The following is a 17,069-nucleotide window of genomic DNA, read 5'->3' on the forward strand; positions in this document are numbered from 1 at the left end:
ACATTAATTTATTAAAATGTAAAAGGAAATAGTTCCAGCACATTAATCACAGTAAAACCACAAATTTACATTTGTATTTTTGAAGGTAAAATATAATACCTTACTTTCAGGGAAGATTAAGAAGGCTACAATGTGATTAAAAAAGGATTACCAATGCATTACAATGCATCAACATTTTTTATTTCTATATACATTATTCACTTCCACTGTGTGACTTCTTGCTACTTTTATAACATATTTGAATTCTCATCAGATTCTATCCATCTGCAGATACTCATGCTAAGCCATCCTAAATATATATCTCTAAATCTTACACGCCAGACCTTTAATAGGTTAATTCTTTTTAAATACACCATGAGATTTACATGCACAAATGACACCTAATCCTTTAAAAAACATACCGTAGAGCGACTCCATACTGGCTGCATCATTGTCAATGAGCGCTGATGCGACCCACACGATGCCCAGGATGAGCAGAGCCAGCAGGAAGAGCATCACAAAGGTCTCTAGAATTCGCGCCTTAATGCCCTGACAGAAAAAGTGCAGAGAGAAAAAAAAAAGAAATCTAATTAGACATGGCTAATACAGCTGGAATCAGTAACACAGGGATTTTAAATCATCACGTTGTTTATTGCACTGAGCTAGAAGGTGGTACATGTCATATCAATTTTTTCAGAACAAGATTCATTTTACGAGACCTCTTCATCCTCCCTCGCTCATATTAAACGCCATCATTTCCACTCACAGCACACAAACATGGCATAAACGCTCCCACAGATTCCTGTGTAAAACAGCTCTTTTATACACACATATTGTGGTCTATAAAGTGGCTCTAACAGGGGCTGGTGGTGGCAGAGGTGAAATTAAAAAGAGTAAGGGGGCAGGGGGTGCAGTAAGGAGCATGAAGCCTGGCTGGGTCAGCTACTGTCTGCGATCAAGAGCAGGCCTCCCATCTGGGGCCGATTAGGAGCTCCCTTAGCACCACGGTCGTGTCCCGGGCCGCGCAGACGAGAGGGTTTTGGGGTAATTTGGGTTTTCCGGGTCACAAACTGCTGAGTGGTTAATAAAGTCCTCCTCTACCTGTTCACACAGTTTCCATTTCCCCCCCTGCTGGAGAGCCGAGCTGTCTAGCACTGTAAGACAGATAGGCGTTCTCATACACATGTCAGGTAGGCTACCAGACACGGGATAACAAGGGCGCACTGCTTTTGGAGCGCGGCTTAAATTGGGGACATATGAGCAATTTGTTGCCAGCTAACATAATGGCTGTGTGGTTGCTGTTCAGCATTTGCCAACAAGTCCAGATAGGGGGTCTCTCTTTGAAAGTTTCCCCTGTTAAATCAAGTCACTTTACAGAATGGAAATGGTTTCAATTCAGTAGATTAAATCAGACAAGCGTAGTTTTTTTAAATTCTCCCAGTGCAGTTCATGATTGTCACCTGTCATTCAGCATTTGCATTACAATTTAAGTCACTGTTCAACAGCCGGCTTCTCTCCTATGTAACCAATAAATATAGTCCCTTCTAACTCACTCTTAAAATGACAGTTCACTCAAAATCAGAAATACATATTTTTTTCCTCTTACCTGTAATGCTAGTTTTCAATCTAGATAGTCTTAGTACGAGTTGCCGAGCGTTGGAGATATCGGCAGTAGAGATGTCTGCCTTCTCTAGAACATAATGAAACTAGATAGCACTTGGCTTGTGGTGCTCCAAGCAACAAAAAAACTACATTTGAAAAACTCAACGGCAGTTTCTCTTTCCAGAAATCATGACCCGGTTACTCAAGATAATCTTCAGACCTTGTTGTACGCAGTTTCATGTAGAAGCTATTTTCTCTCTACCAAACTACAACAGCCAACTGTATCATAGTTCAGATGAAGTGTGCATTTACTGCTAGCTCACCTAGATAACGTCACAGTTCAGCCGAGACGGACGCCATTAAACTTTACATCTCGTGCAGCCTCTCGTCCATGAGTAGATGCATGCTTCCTTCTGTGCAGTGATACTGTTGGTGGGTGTAGTTTGGCGGGAAGAAAACAGTTCCTATATTAAACTGCTCACAACAAGGTCCATAGATTATCTTGAGTAACTGAGTCATGATTTCTGGAAAGAGACATCGCTGTTGAGTTTTTCAAATGTATATTTTTGGCACTGTGAGCACTACAAGCTGAGTGCCATCAAGTTCTATTACATTGGAGAGAAGGCAGACATCTCTACAGCTGATCTCCAACACTCGGCGACTCACATCAAAAATGTCTAGACTAATAAATAGCACTAAAAGGTAAAAGGTAAAATATGTATTTTTGATTTTGAGGTGACCTGTACTTTTAGGTTCTCACCTCTTTCACAAGCACCTTTCTCACAAATAGCAAATGAGAGTTCAGACACGTGGTAAATTAGATGTCTACACATTACCACTGACCCTCTCGGTCCATACGTTGGATGGTAATATAGGGATTCAAGCTTTTTCTCAGACTGTTTGCATTGTCAGTGCTGAAAATCCCCCGTAACATCCGTTAGCTATTACTGAGCAATCACTTGCCTGTCGCCTCCTCTAACGTGAGATTGTGGAAAAGCCTCAGTGAGTGAGTGCAGAATTTTCTAGCACAACAGGGAGGAAAGTGGGCAGGGTCTTGAGTGCCACAGTGTGGCCGAGGTGGACACTGCAGCCACTCGACAGGTAACGTTAGAGGGGGTAAATGGGCCTAAGGGAATCTTTAGTAAGCATTAAATAAATGTAACAATATGTTAGTAATAAATATATAGCATTAAAAGATGCATCACTGTGATAACATATCTTAACAGAATAATAAATGCATATTTTCAGTAATGCCGTGCACATAAAATTAACATCTTAATGCAGATCAATACACTAAAAATGTAGCCACAAATCTGACATAGACATTAAATTCTGCTGACTGCCTCATGCTCTTTTGCACATAGTCACTTGTTCACTAGATGGATGCTGCAATCAGGCAACTGGGCAGTTAGAAAAACACTCAACACCACCGAATTTAAAAAAAAAAAAGAAAGAGGGAGAAAGGAAGAGATGGAGAGCAATAGAGAGAGAAATAAAGGGAGAGAACAACAGGGGGAGACTGGTGGAGGAGAGGAGTCAACGTCTGAGCGCATCTCATTCCCCGGAGGTAGGAGAGGTGAGAGAGGAATGCTTTCAGGGACTTCAGCCACGTCCCACACGCGCTCTCTTAAGGATGCATCAGGACAGGCAGAAGCTGTAGGCGGGACGTGCACCCGCTCAAGCGCACCAGTCCACCTTAACAAGCTGGCCATGCCATGCTGAAGGTGTATTCCCATTAGATAGGTCTCTCAATCATTTATAAGACTCAAATCATTACCCATTCAGATCATTTAGGGCAAAGGCAATGCTTGTCACCTCCCTTACTATCATCCTGCCTCGCTGGAAGAACAATCCACTGTGGCAGACGTGATCTGACTGTGCAGGAGAAAGAGGATGCTGAGCTGTGAACCCAGATTGGTTTCATTGATCCATCCTATAGCATGACATTGTCTATCCTTACCTATTCAAGCAAGGAGGAAATTAAGATGTTCCTCATCACATAGATAAGAAAGTGTGCTTTGAAAATCTGCAGTATAAAAATAGGAAAATGCAACTAAGCTATCATCGCTGATCAAAGATAAAACTGTCAACTGGTGAGGGAAGAGAGGAAAAAGACCTGTGCCTTGGCATTCAGAGCGCCCGCTGAAAGTTTCTATTCTTGCCATTCTAAATGTGTAACTACCTCTAAATATAGCAGCTCTGAAATATTCAGCATCCCCTGATCCTCACACCGACATCGAGTGAGGGGCTGGTTAACTGCAGCTATGCTTGAAACAAGACTGGAGAGACTTCCAAGAAATGCGTGTAGTGGCCAGAGAGAAAAGGAACCGCTTCATATGCAAACAAACATGCATGATTTCACATACGCACAGAGACACACAGAGACACACACACACACACACACACACACACACACACACAACCAGCCAAGTAAATCAACCTCCAAATCCACCCAATTACACAAAGCTGCAGAGGGCCTGGAAACAGTTCACAAGCTTTTTTCGCCTAGCTTGTGCTGCAGGAAAACTAAAGCACAATCTGCCACCGTCTTTGATGTAGTGCTTCGACTGACGAATCCAGTTCACCTCTGGAAGTTGACTGTGCAGCGGTGGACAAGTGTGAGAGAGAGATGATACTTTGGAAGGACTGTGTTGGGTGTTGGGGGGGATGAGAGAAAGAAATCAGACAAAAGGAAGAGTTAGGTGGTGCAGGAGCTTCCTAGTTGCCGCCATCAATCCTTAGCAGGTCAGCAGGCGGTGGCAGAGATCATCCTGCAGACCATCTTTCTGCTCACTGTCAGGGGCGTGTGGAACAAGGGCCAAGCGTGGAATACAAGAGAAAGAGGGGGCAGGGTCCTTTTTTTTTTCACTCCCCAGAAAAAGGACTGCCCTCTTTGCTAAAGACATGCCAGATGCCCAGGGACCTTATTAGTGTATCCTTCAGCCAGTCGGCCGCAGCGCAGTGACCGTGTCAGAGACAGAAAGCAGAGGAAGGGACACTCCCCTGTAAAGCTGCACAATCAACTTCTAAAGCCTCTTAATAAGACTTCTTAATAAAAGCAGCAATGACACAGGAGCATGGAAAATGATCGGCATCACATCGTATCGTTCAAACTGGGGGGAGGGGGGGGGGTGCAAAACAGAAAAAAACATGTCAAAGTTAACATGGTTTTGGGATGTGAATTGTGTTGCTCTGCTGGATGGCTGATTCACAAGATGAGTCAGAAAACAGAAGCGTTTAAATGAAGGAAGCAGCCTCAGTACTTTCTGATGTTTGCCCGGTTTTATTTGACATCCTACAGTGACGGCAGCTTGTTCTGATTACAGAAAGGTGTCAGACTGATACGTCTTCAAAGAATAAATGACTGTATCCTGGCTTTTTCTACCAGCATAAAGTTAGGACCTAGTGACCAGTTGACATAATACTCTGCCCTACTTAAACTTAAGGCAACAAGTATGATATCTTCAAATTCAGGAAAAACAGCTAAAAGTCTGGACCAGAATCCATTAAGCTTCAGAATTTATCACTTAGGTTCGAAAAACTGAGTCACGAGAGGAAGAGAGGGAGAATAAAAAAAAATCCTGAGCAACTCGCTTGTTCTTTTTTAAATTCCCAGCTCGAACTAATATGTTGCCATGGTAACGAACATTGTAACAGGCAGCTTTAGGGAGACATTGTGACCTTAAAGGAAGGTATGTAAACACCACTTTATATTCTTCGGCTGGCCCTGCCCGAAAGAAGGCCTGGGAAAAATGTCTGCATGTGCAGGAGATTTGAAATAAATATCCAGGCCCCATTGTGGAGATCCAACAAAGAGGAGTATCTTAGTAACACCACGCGGGGTTTGCTCGGCGAGACGTTTTCTCTCCTCCACCCCCCCTCCACCTCCCTCCCCTCCTTTCCCTCCACAATAAACACACTTCTCATCATTGGCGGGTTAGGGCTTAGGATGAGATTGATGAGGAGTTTCTTTAACTACCAGATGAAACCTGTTGGCCCTTTGCTGGGTCAGTCGGGGGGTCAGACTCGTTCCAACTCGTTTTAGGATCAAACACATTTCAATACTGTGGGTAAGACCAAAAGACTATTCATTGCAAAGCCACAATTTAGACGTTTCTTGGTGCTAGAAAAAACAACTTTTCATCACACTTTATTTACAATGTTAGTAACTCAGAATGTGGCATTGAATATGCACATATACATATATATATATATATATATATATATATATATATATATATATATATATATATATATATTTTAGCCTGAGATAGGAAACATAAGAAAATAAGATTAGACTACAGTAGAAATAAGCATGAAGTTGTCAGTTGTAACTTTTTATTTCACCTTGATCTAAATGTTTTTGAGTAAATATAGCTTCCAGATATCATACTCGTCATGCGGAATTATTAAGCCAACTTAAGTCCCCTTGATATAAATAGAAGTCTGAACAAAGGCGGGTGCTGATGTCCTCAGTCTGTCAGAACATGCTGATCATCTCAATAAGGACGGCAGGGATGGCTCTCATCATTACAATGCCATCTACTGGTGGTGTGGAGACGACTAAAAGTGACACAAATGCTTTATAAAGCCTTAAAATAGGACATTTTTATCTTTCCCAATGCACTCAAAACAGCCAGATACTTCACAGTACTTCATTTATAATACTACTTTACATCCAAAATGCAAATGCACAAATGCACCATACTGCAGAATTTTCTTAAACATCATCAGAACCAAAAAACTTGAACTACACAACGACCTTTCGTGGCCTCAGTGATGCAGTTTTTCTGCAAAGATTTGAGAGCGCAGCAGTAAAGTCCGAGACATTTTACAGCAGCAAATAAAGCCAGATCATAACATCTGACATCAAGACCCTAAGTCGCTCCGATTCATCCACAATTTGGACAATTTGTTAAACTATTAATCACTCAGGTGACAGAGTCCCTAAAGAGCTGAACAGTTAAAATAAAAAGAAAAAACATCCACATTTCCATCTTTATTCTGGTGGCGTCTTTTAGTACATCGTCAAAAGTAAACACAGCCACATGAAAAGGCTGACTTACAGCGTTAGCGGTGAAATTCATCATGCACTTCATTTCCGCAGTCAAAAGGGACCTCGCAGTGCCATAACATTAGCCCAGGAGGTTAAAATGCCACATAAAACCTTATGACATTGTGCTCTAATGCTGTTATTGGGAAAAGGGATAATATCACATTATAAAAACTCGGATCTGTGTTTTACATTCCTCTTGCTGTCGGCCACATGATTGACTCTGCAGGCAGCTTCGTTTTTTTTTAAAGGTGTAACAGGAGTGTCACCTCCACCCCTTCCGTAACACACACACAATATATACCTGAAAGTGCAGCTCAACATTGAACAGTGCTTCCTCTAAGCAAATTTATGGAAGATCAGTAGCAAGAAACAGTCTTGCTGAAATGAAAAAGAACAAAAAGGAGAAAGAGGCCCTCGTCCTGCTTCCTACACATCAGGGCCTGCCCTCTGCTCGACAAATCCAACCGAAACAAATTAGTGTGCCGAGGAAGAAAAGAACTGGCAATACACTACAGTACAGACTAATTTTTATGTGCCTTTGCCAGGAGGGACATAAACCAGAGAGGTTTCAAACTGTGACACAGGATAGAGGTGTATTAAAAGTAAATCTTTCCCCCTCCATTTTGCGAGGCTCTATTGTGCTGTCATGTTGCTGCGACTTTATGGATGTTTGGAACACGAGCCCCCAGCCTCTTTTTTTGGGGGTAATCAATTAAACGAGGAAGTTCACTGAGCCTTACAACTCGATTATTAGCCTGTCCTTTTGAAGTTTTATTTTAGGGGGCTGGGGAGGGGGTGACAAGGAATCAGGCTTTAAATCAGTGGGGCCGATGTAGCAGTGTTGAAGCGTTTGCAGCCTATGGCCTTATTGGAAGGGTTTGTCAGGATGTGGCGCTGGGCGAAGTCCAGATTCAGACTTTCATGGTTAATGAACTTTCTGCGGTGGCAGTTACAGTCAGTGGCGTGAGTCAGGGAGAGGGCAAGGACAAGGCACCTGCTGCTGCTTTGGCTGTTAGGAGAGAGAGCGCCTCTTGTATGCATATCAAAGCAAATCCATCAAAACAATGAAGACAGAAAACAAACAGGGCTCCACATTTTCTAATTTAAAGCTCAGATTTTTTTCCAGCTTTAGTTTCATGATTAATACACAACTGGATGAAAAATAATTCTTACTTTTGATCATTATTTTCAAGATTTTTAAGTTTAACAGTCAATGTGTAAAAGTCATTTTGTGTTTTTAATGCTTTTTTTTATAACAGTTGGCAACTTGCATAATACACAAACAAATTAAACAAAAATGAAATAAACATTTAAGGTGATGTACCTTTTTCGATCCCGCAAATCCCTCAGACTCCAAAAAGAAATAGGCAAAGGGCATCAGGACAAAGAGGCAAAGGTTGGAGAACAGTGACACCAGGTTCCACAGGCCTGCAGAAATCAGACATAAAAAAGTGTACACATACACGTGTATGCAAAATCTATATGCTCTAAATCAATAGTCAGTCCTATTTTTGATGTTTACATTTTTCAGACAGATTTCCCAAAAATGTTGGGAGCTTTCCCTTGAATATTATTATGAAGTAATTGTGAGGCAAAGTGCAAACACAGGTTTTGTCTGGCAAGTGTCTTTGTGTCATTTCTAAGTCCTGGACTCTAATGCCCCCTGGTGGCTGTTGGAGCACCCGTCAGCCTCATCGAAAAAAAGTTAGTGGTTAACAAAGACTGTGAAGCATCTGCATGACTGACCGTGACATAGAAATGTAAATTGATCTGATATGTGGTAAAACAGCAGAAACAAGAGGGAAACAGGAAGAAACAGATAAATACATTCAAAATTCATGTGGGTACGAGCAGTTTGCATAAAATGTTAATCCAACACATCTGTTGATTCTGACATTAATGTAGGCATGTGTTTGTGATTGTTATTTTAAGGAACGGGCAAATTAACAGTTGAATAACTGTCATGCAATTCTAAAAGCACACTGCAATTGTCACTCTCAGATAAACATGAAATGAAATGAAATGAAAATAAAGTTAATTATAATTCAAATAAGTGTTATTTCAGTGTTATTCCAAACATATTAGAGAGATATTAGCTTTCTTCGAAGAGCAGATTTTTTCAAGGAACACAGAAAGAAGACAAAATGGGTTAATTCAATAAAAAATACACATGAACTGTGAGATCTACTGACCGTGAATGAGGGAGCCATTGAGCCACTGAATGTAATAGTTTTTGGGGAACGAGAGGAGGATCTCGTTACTAATGATTGAGAAAGGCAGTAGGAAGACGGCACCACCCGACACTGCCAGAGTGAAGGTGCACAAGTATAATCTGCAAATGGAATCACACACACACACACACACACACAGACACACACAGACACACACACACGTTAGAGCTAGCTAAGATAAAAACTAACATGCAGAATCACAAAATGGCTATCTTTTTTTTTTTTCATTTTAAATTCAGATTAGATGTTATGGGAAATGACTTGCTTACTGCACAATTTGTTTTGGTTGTTATATTATAAAAGAGTCACTTGGTTTAGAGAACAACAAGAACATACAAGCAAAAGCAAGAGAGGAATGAACTTATTTAGCAACAGCAGCCGCTTTAACAGCGGTGGATCAAACTGAGGAGCAGAAAGATGATTGAATGTATAGACTGAAAATGAAACTGCCAGTGGGTTCAATATCTGGATATCCAATATCTGGATATTTTGTCCTAGGACAAAAGACACACACTGACTGTGTTCCTGCAGCCTGCATTTTGTAGAGATGCAGAGTCTGTAGGTCTCCAGATTGGACCCAGGGGAGTGACCATCTGCTCAGCTGTCCTCAGCAGGGCAGCACAAAGTCCCCACTTCCCCACATCACTAAAGGAACTCATTAACTGAAATGCTTTCCATTATTTTGCCGGACTCTTAGGTACCATTTTGTTTTGATGGACCCAAACACAGAGGACGCATGTGGCTACAACAGGCACCCTTCAGTGTGATGTGTCCTGCAACTCGAAACGCACTGACATGTGATACTTGCCACCACGGTTCAGGCTAATGACACAATCTGAAAGACATTCAGAGTGTTATTGGTAGTGTGTGAATTCATTGTTTTTCAATGTATGTGGTTATTAGTAATACGGCTGCAATTAATGATTAATATTTATCATTGATTAATGTGCTGATTGTTTTGTCGATGAATCAATTAATGTTTTAGTCTATGAAATGAGAGAAAATGGTTAAAATTGCCAGTCACATATTCCAAAAGCCCAAAGGGGACAGTCCAAAAACACTTAAAATCTCCATAATATTCACCTCACTGTGATATAAAATGCGGAAAAGCAGAATCTCATCACAATTTAGAAATGGGAACCAGGGAATTTTTGAATGACTTCAATCAACAGTGATTGGCACAGTTCCTAAATAAATTATTCAGAGAAGAAGAATAAAATGAAATTAGTTTTACTCACGATATTCTATTGACGACAGCATCTTCATCCTCATGGTCATCTACAAAGAAAACCAAACCACTTCAGTCACAAAGAGGTTTTGCACATTTCATACTTCATAAAGTGCATAGAAGAACACAACATTGGCTACTTTTTTATTTATGTGTATCCATTGGAGCAGATTTACCAACCTGCATTATTCTAGTGTATTCTAGTGCAAATTATTAATATTTTAGACGTCTTTCTTCATAAGGGAACCTTAACGCTGACTGTTTCTCTCTATGCCTCTGTAATCGTTTCAGAAACAAGGTTTTGGTGCCTTCACCGCAGGCTGTTGACTGACATGGGAGGATCTCCGGCCTGATCTAGTTTCCCCGGGCCTTCCAGGTAGGGCTGGGCGACAAAGAGAAACTCAAATATCACAATATTTTTTTAAACAAATACCTTGATATCGATACTATTATGATATTGTAGGTCTGACTATTGGTGCTTCTACAAAGTATTTACACAATAAGATTTTTTTTTATAAATAATCATCAGTAATGTGGATATAATGATTATATGACTAAGCTAAAATAGTCTATTAAGCCTTCAAAACACAACACTTATTATATTATGATATCCAACGTCTAAGATGATGTCTGGTCTCATATCACTATATCGATTTAATATCGATAGATTGTCTAGCCCTACCTTTCATTACTGATCTACAAACTCTTTTGTTGGTCTTGTGTTAACCTGCGTTTTAAAAATTATGTTTGTTCTGAGTAAACCTGCTGTGTGGACTCCTGCTTGTCACATTCCCTGAGTCAGTTTGTGACAAATTCAGGGCTCGTCCGGAATCTAAAGCCGTCCAGTGAGGTTAAATCCAGCCTCAGTTCAACACATGAGGCTGGTTTGTTTGTAGGAGATCGGTTTGGTTTGTGAGCCTTGTGAGTTATGAATGACTTTACGTGATTTTATGCAGTGCAAAAAAGTGCCTTTTGTGTTAAGCAATGAGATATTATGGTATTATTGCTAGTTTGTTCCTATTCCTTGATAACTAATACTACTAACTAAACTTCAGCAGCTATGTCAGTCCACCTCATTCATTTTTTAAAACAAACAAAATACACGACAGTAACAAATAATCAGGATGTGAGAAATGTACAGCATGTTCTCATGATCTTTAGAATATATTAAGACATTAGATAGTATGCTCAAATAAACAGTGCTAAGTAGTGCATGTAATATTGCTGTATATTTCACAGGTCTTTTGTACTGTAAGTGAAAAGATTGGGCTAGGGTGTGAGGAAGAAAGCAGCCTAGATTTCTACTGTACAAAACTCCAGAAGGGATTTCTGGTGCAAAGTGGTCTACTTTCAGAATGAGACAAGGGAAGCCTAGGTGACCTGGACATACTAAATTTGTCCTGTGAAAATGGGATACAGTTCATAATGTCTGCCTGGGCCTTCTTGTTTTCATGGCTGTTTTCTCCTTTATAACTGGGTCAGATCTTTATTTTTAGTCAGTTCTGCCTGCCGTAGCTGAAACGCTGTGTCAGAGATGTTACAGATGAACAAAACATCCTCCTGTGAACATCCTTTGAGTCTTCATTGTTTGAATATCTTTCAGTATTACTGACACAACCTGTCCTGTCACATTTGTTATAATGTCACAATTTGTATTCATTTTGCCACAGCCCTTAGAGATATTTAGGGCGGATACAGTTCACACAGACGCGGAGCTGACTGTGGCAGATTACTCTACAGGCATGGGTGTGGTGTCTCACGCATACACCTAAAGCCCTCTTGGCCATGACTTCCTTTCAGTCATAAGACAATGAAGGGCTCTGTGTGTGAGCAAACACAGCTTTAACAGACTGACAGACTTAACTTCTGTGGTCTTTGCTGAGAAAACGGGTCCTCCATGGACACATTTCTGCTGTTTAAGTGTTACAGATGCTTTAAGACGATAAAATCGTGTTGATTTCTGTTCCCAGGGAGTGAGTCCATGTTTTACAGAAACACTTACCACTCTTCCTCTTGTATCTGGTTATTATGCAGTAGGACACAATGTAGAGGACTGCAAACAGGAGGAAGCAAATCTGAAACGACAACATAAGAATCGTAGTCAGTGACTGACTGTAGATGAAGCAGCTCTCACAGTTAATAGCAAGCTGTTAATAACAGTAAACACAGCAGAATTAAATGTTAGGTTTTCCACTTCCTGTTACTATATGTCCCATGAGGGTATGTATATGCAGCTGGCAAAGCAATATGATACGCATCACAATACAAATGTTATCTTACAATTTAATATATTGTCATACTGTAAGCAAGGCGATATATCACAATTTTTTAAATCTTATTTTAGGAGCTAGCTGTGCACTTATGACACTGCCTAGCCATAGGCCTGTTCAGTGTTATTTAAGTAAATTTTGTTGCAATAAGAAGGTTTTATGTTTGATAAAAAGAGCCCAGAGCAAAATTTGGAGTAAAAATTATTTTGATAAATTACATGACTATTTTAGTACAAACATTTAACCACTATTGTGGCAGATAGCCTGCTGAGGTTCACTCACCAAACGAAAAAAAATCTTCCAGGCTGGCTTGGTTAATTTAGGGCCCTGGGCTCATGTTTTTTTATGTTTACACTAGCAATATGATGTTACTCTGGAGACACAACACAACATGAAACATTGCCACAAATATTTGCAAATAAATTATTTATTAAAGATCAATAGTGTTTTTAAGAATCGCCATAATATCAAAAAATGTAACATTGAAATACTCAGGTGTCCACACTGAGTTATAAAATACTCCTCTGTGCAAACCTGTGATAATCTGACGTAATAACCTGATCAGAAACACAGATGTAGACCTGGATCATGTGAGAAAATCGACACCTCAGTATTTACCCATGACCAACATGGTGATAAAAAAGGTAATCCGTTAAATTTCTGCGTTAAAGTTGTATGTAATGCATTTTCTGCTACATTACAAACATCCTAACAAGGTGCTTTTAGCTAGAAATGCCCATCACAAGTTTCCAGGGCCCACAGAAAAAAAAGAAAATTTTACCAGTTATGAAGGAGAAATCTGTGATATTTTCCCCCACTGTTACTCAAAACATTTCCCTGATCAATTGCCTGATGAGCAAAATAGTTATAATAATCAACTAATCCTTTCAGCTCTAACAGCTTTAACTGTAATAGTGGATTATTTGTGGAGTGTTTGAATGTCAACGCCAGGCAGCGCACAGTTTAGAACAAAGAGTGCATACACTTGCTCACCCAAATCTGTCAATTTCCTCTCATGTTCTAATAATACTTGATCACTATGTAAATGTGCATATTTGCTATCCAAAAATAACTGAGCATTTGGTTTAAGCCACTTGAAGTCTGAAAATAAGGAAAAACAAATACCTGTCCCATTGTTACACAATAATTCACTACTAAGCAGTATATAGCTCAACATGACCCATTTATTTGATTAAAAAACAAAAGCGAGCACTACATCATCATTTTCCAATATCTGACAATACTAATTAGGCCGATGCTACATGCAGAACAATCCAGAAATCAGCAGTGCATGGGATTTATTAGGTAACCACGGCCTCAAAACAAGCTGGATGGTCTTACAGGAGGATCTCATTCCACATTCCCCCCTTCTCCAGTGACAGTGACCGGGACACAACTAATGTTAGAAGCTCCCACTTCAGCACTTTGCACCCTGTCAACACTGCGCGACTCGTCACAGCCGAGCTGGGATTATGAGATGACTCAGCCCACCACCGGACAGACCGTGCACATTTCAGACAGACAAACTGACATAAAGAGAAATGACAAACATCCTCAGTCAATCTGGGATGCATATGGTGTTATATATGACAGCTAGAGCAAAAACTGTCTTTCTTAGCACCCAACAGTCCCTTTGCTAATGAAAGACAGCTGATATATTTAAGCTACAAAGCAATGTAGTGACAGTGGCTCAAGAATCAGGTGCATGGAGCTGATATACATGCACAGACTCAATACAACAGTTTGGAGAGAGATAACAAGTGGCAGACCAGTCCGAGCCACAAGCGAAGTTATCACATCGTTTCCCCTCCAAAAACACAACTCAAATCAAGCTTCTCAACGCAGTTTGCAAACATCCACAGCCAATTTCAGAGCAGTATTTCACACCCTAATATGAACTCAAGCAGGAGCTGAGGGACAGTAATTAGATTCTTCTGAGGGAGCCTTGCAATTCCTGCATGTAGATGAGCCGATCGGTATTTTCATGCACTGTAGTAATGTCATTATGAGCATTATTAGACTCTTTTAGCAGCTATCTGAATTTACTTTAGAACTTAGCACCACCCACTCGAAAAATGCTGGTGAAATATGCAAGTAACTGGTAGATTTGGTTCACTCATAACAAAAAAAACAAAACAATAATAATCTATTAAACTGCCTGTAAAATTTAAACATTCACTAGCAATTCAGCCAGTGGACAAAAAAGCAAATTTTTGCAGACTTGATGCTTCAACATGAAACACATTTATTTTGGAAGACCAGTATGAAATAATTTTGTAAATATATAAAATGGAAAAGCTAATCTTCTCTTTGAAGATTCAAAAGAATAAATTCTATCAAATCTGGAATAAATGGATTTTATAACCCCGCTATGAGCAGACTTTGTATGACCCCTCTACTGTTTCAACTTCCTCTGCTCTGGACAGATACACACGAGTATGTAAAAACTTAAAGTGTACACATGTAAATGTGTAAGTAAGTGAGCATATGTGGATATGAAAGTAATATTATTTTTTCTTTTAACAAAAACAATAAGGAAAAAAGAAATGAAAGTAGAGGAAAGAAAAGAATTACAGTCATCCTTCAAATTGTACTATACCATTATACAGGCATTATAATTGTAAATATTGGGGGGGTGTCTGTATTTTTGAAGCTGTGGTTTTAAAAGTCACACAAAAAAAAGAAACACAAATTTATGCAGTTTTAATGCATTACAGACATCCTAATTAGCAGGCCATAAACTGCATTTATGGAAGGTTTATTAATTGCATGCATGTGAATGGAAAAGACTGTGGGATGGAAGAGTAATGTGATGTTGGAAAGTCTGTAAGAAGTACACATTATTTATCCACACTGTTTGTTCAGCACAGTCCGCCTCTGTTTACAAAAGCATGTGGAAGCCTGATGATGATGGCACATCATTGTTTGGAGGTGCTGATGGAAAATGTAATTACCGGCCAAACCACATGTAAACTAGTGACACATTATCCTGTGTTGAAAGTAACAATCATTATTGTTGATCTTGAATGAGGCCTGAGGGTCCAAATGTCATCTGAATAAAACAGTGAAATTGATTCCAGGAACTCTTTTTCTTCTACTTTAGAGTCTACTTCTAGTGATCAGCGCCTCACTACAACCTTTGGCATGTTTTACTCTTCTGTTATACTTTATCCTGTGATAACCTGATTTCTCACAGTAACACGGTGCATTCTTCAATAATTCTTTACAGTAAGATCCCGTTACAGAAAAAAACAGTTTCCCACACTTCAGCTCTTGTAAGAACATACCATCTTGTCACTGAGTCATGTTTACCAACTTGAAACTTAACCCAGAGTAACCTCAGCCGCAGAAGAAGCACACGCTACAACCAGTAGAAATCAATCCATACGCTGGCTCACCATAGACATTACAGTGCCATTAACGCATCTTACATTAAGAACATTGATATAGGATACTGAGACTCAGGTGTAGAGAGGTTCTTAGGACAAAATGTGCAAACTAAAGCTGAGATGTTAAGATGCCTGTTGGTGAGACATTTGATAGTTTCTATATTTCAAAAGTGTCTGTCAGGAATAATCGAGAAAGAAAACCCACATGAGACAGTGACCCCTCTTGAACTTTCTTTCTTATATTATTGTTTTTTTTCTCCTAAATTATGGCTAGATATCGAGACACTGTAAAAACAAAGTAGTTCATGGCAAAGGAAGATTACAGGAAAATTACACTGTTCTTACTTAAACAATGTAAACACAAACCTGCCTGCTGCCATTAGACTTTTTAATGCCCTAAAATAACCACTGTTTTTAAATGACCACACTTTTATATACTGAAATCTTATACACAACATAGTATTTATCATTATGGGATATTTTATTTTTTTAGAATCGAGGAGGATTTTCTGGATCAAGTATTTATTTATAAGATATTTTTCTTTTTCCTGAGGATAATTACAGATATGCTTTTATGTTATGAGTGGTTGTGTGTGGTTAGCTGTGAATAAACCGCCGTAACCAATGTTATTTCCTGTGAAGGATTTGTAAAATATCTATCTAAACCTGAACACAGTCCTCACTGATAAAGACCACTGAATTATTGAGGTGGGACACTTCACCCGTGTCCCAGATATAGATCTACTTGTAAAAAAAAAAAAATTTATTGCAAGTCTGTCCCAATATAAATCCAGCTAAGTTACACCACTGTAACAACTCGTTTATGGCAGCTAACACAAGCTAACTTTAATAAGCGCGATCACTCTATGTTTCTAATTTCAACAAGATCGCACCAAAGTTAACATAAAATAAGACATTTTGGGTCCATCGTAAAATAATCAATTGTCATCGATCATGATATATTCCGCCGTGTCAAAATGACAGGTGAAGCTAACGTTAGCTGCCGTTAGCGTTTGTGTGCAGCAGAGGACGTTGTTAGCCTGCTAGCCTCGGCTAGCCGTTACTTACGATGTACTCTCGGACTTGGCTGTGGAAATTCTGCTCTCTGATAGTAACATCGTCTTCTTCCATTCTTCATATTGCAAATACAGAAAAAGAGAGAGGCTACAGATCACTACATGCTAGCTCGCACAACTGGCACCAAACAACTCCGGCGTCCTCCTTCCTTCTGTGCAAAACAGTCCTGACTGATGAGGAGACAGTTTACATCGAGCGAAAAACCGCTGCTGAAAAAAATAACGCCCCAAAATAAAG

At 39.7% G+C, this 17,069-nt stretch overlaps 2 protein-coding genes across 2 annotated transcripts in view; one reads left to right on the forward strand and one right to left on the reverse strand.

Moving 5' to 3' along the window:
* rnf32 (ring finger protein 32) overlaps positions 1-12,099 on the forward strand; it is a 48,789-nt gene extending 36,690 nt beyond the window's left edge. Inside the window, exon 9 of the transcript XR_006106990.2 lies at positions 10,388-12,099. The gene's annotated coding sequence lies outside the window, so the exon portion shown is untranslated. The remainder of the gene's footprint in view (positions 1-10,387) is intronic.
* lmbr1 (limb development membrane protein 1) overlaps positions 1-17,033 on the reverse strand; it is a 41,991-nt gene extending 24,958 nt beyond the window's left edge. The window contains exons 1-6 of the mRNA XM_042510218.2: positions 16,824-17,033; positions 12,099-12,171; positions 10,107-10,146; positions 8,830-8,969; positions 7,962-8,065; positions 402-528 (exon numbers count right to left, since the gene is read on the reverse strand). Of these exons, the coding sequence (XP_042366152.1) occupies positions 402-528; positions 7,962-8,065; positions 8,830-8,969; positions 10,107-10,146; positions 12,099-12,171; positions 16,824-16,886 (547 nt within the window). The 5' untranslated portion in view covers positions 16,887-17,033. The remainder of the gene's footprint in view (positions 1-401; positions 529-7,961; positions 8,066-8,829; positions 8,970-10,106; positions 10,147-12,098; positions 12,172-16,823) is intronic.
* Positions 17,034-17,069: the final 36 nt, after the last annotated feature.

This window comes from Plectropomus leopardus, chromosome 21, assembly GCF_026936395.1.
Source record: "Plectropomus leopardus strain MGB_pleo_1.0 chromosome 21, ASM2693639v1, whole genome shotgun sequence".
Lineage (NCBI taxonomy): Eukaryota > Metazoa > Chordata > Actinopteri > Perciformes > Serranidae > Plectropomus > Plectropomus leopardus.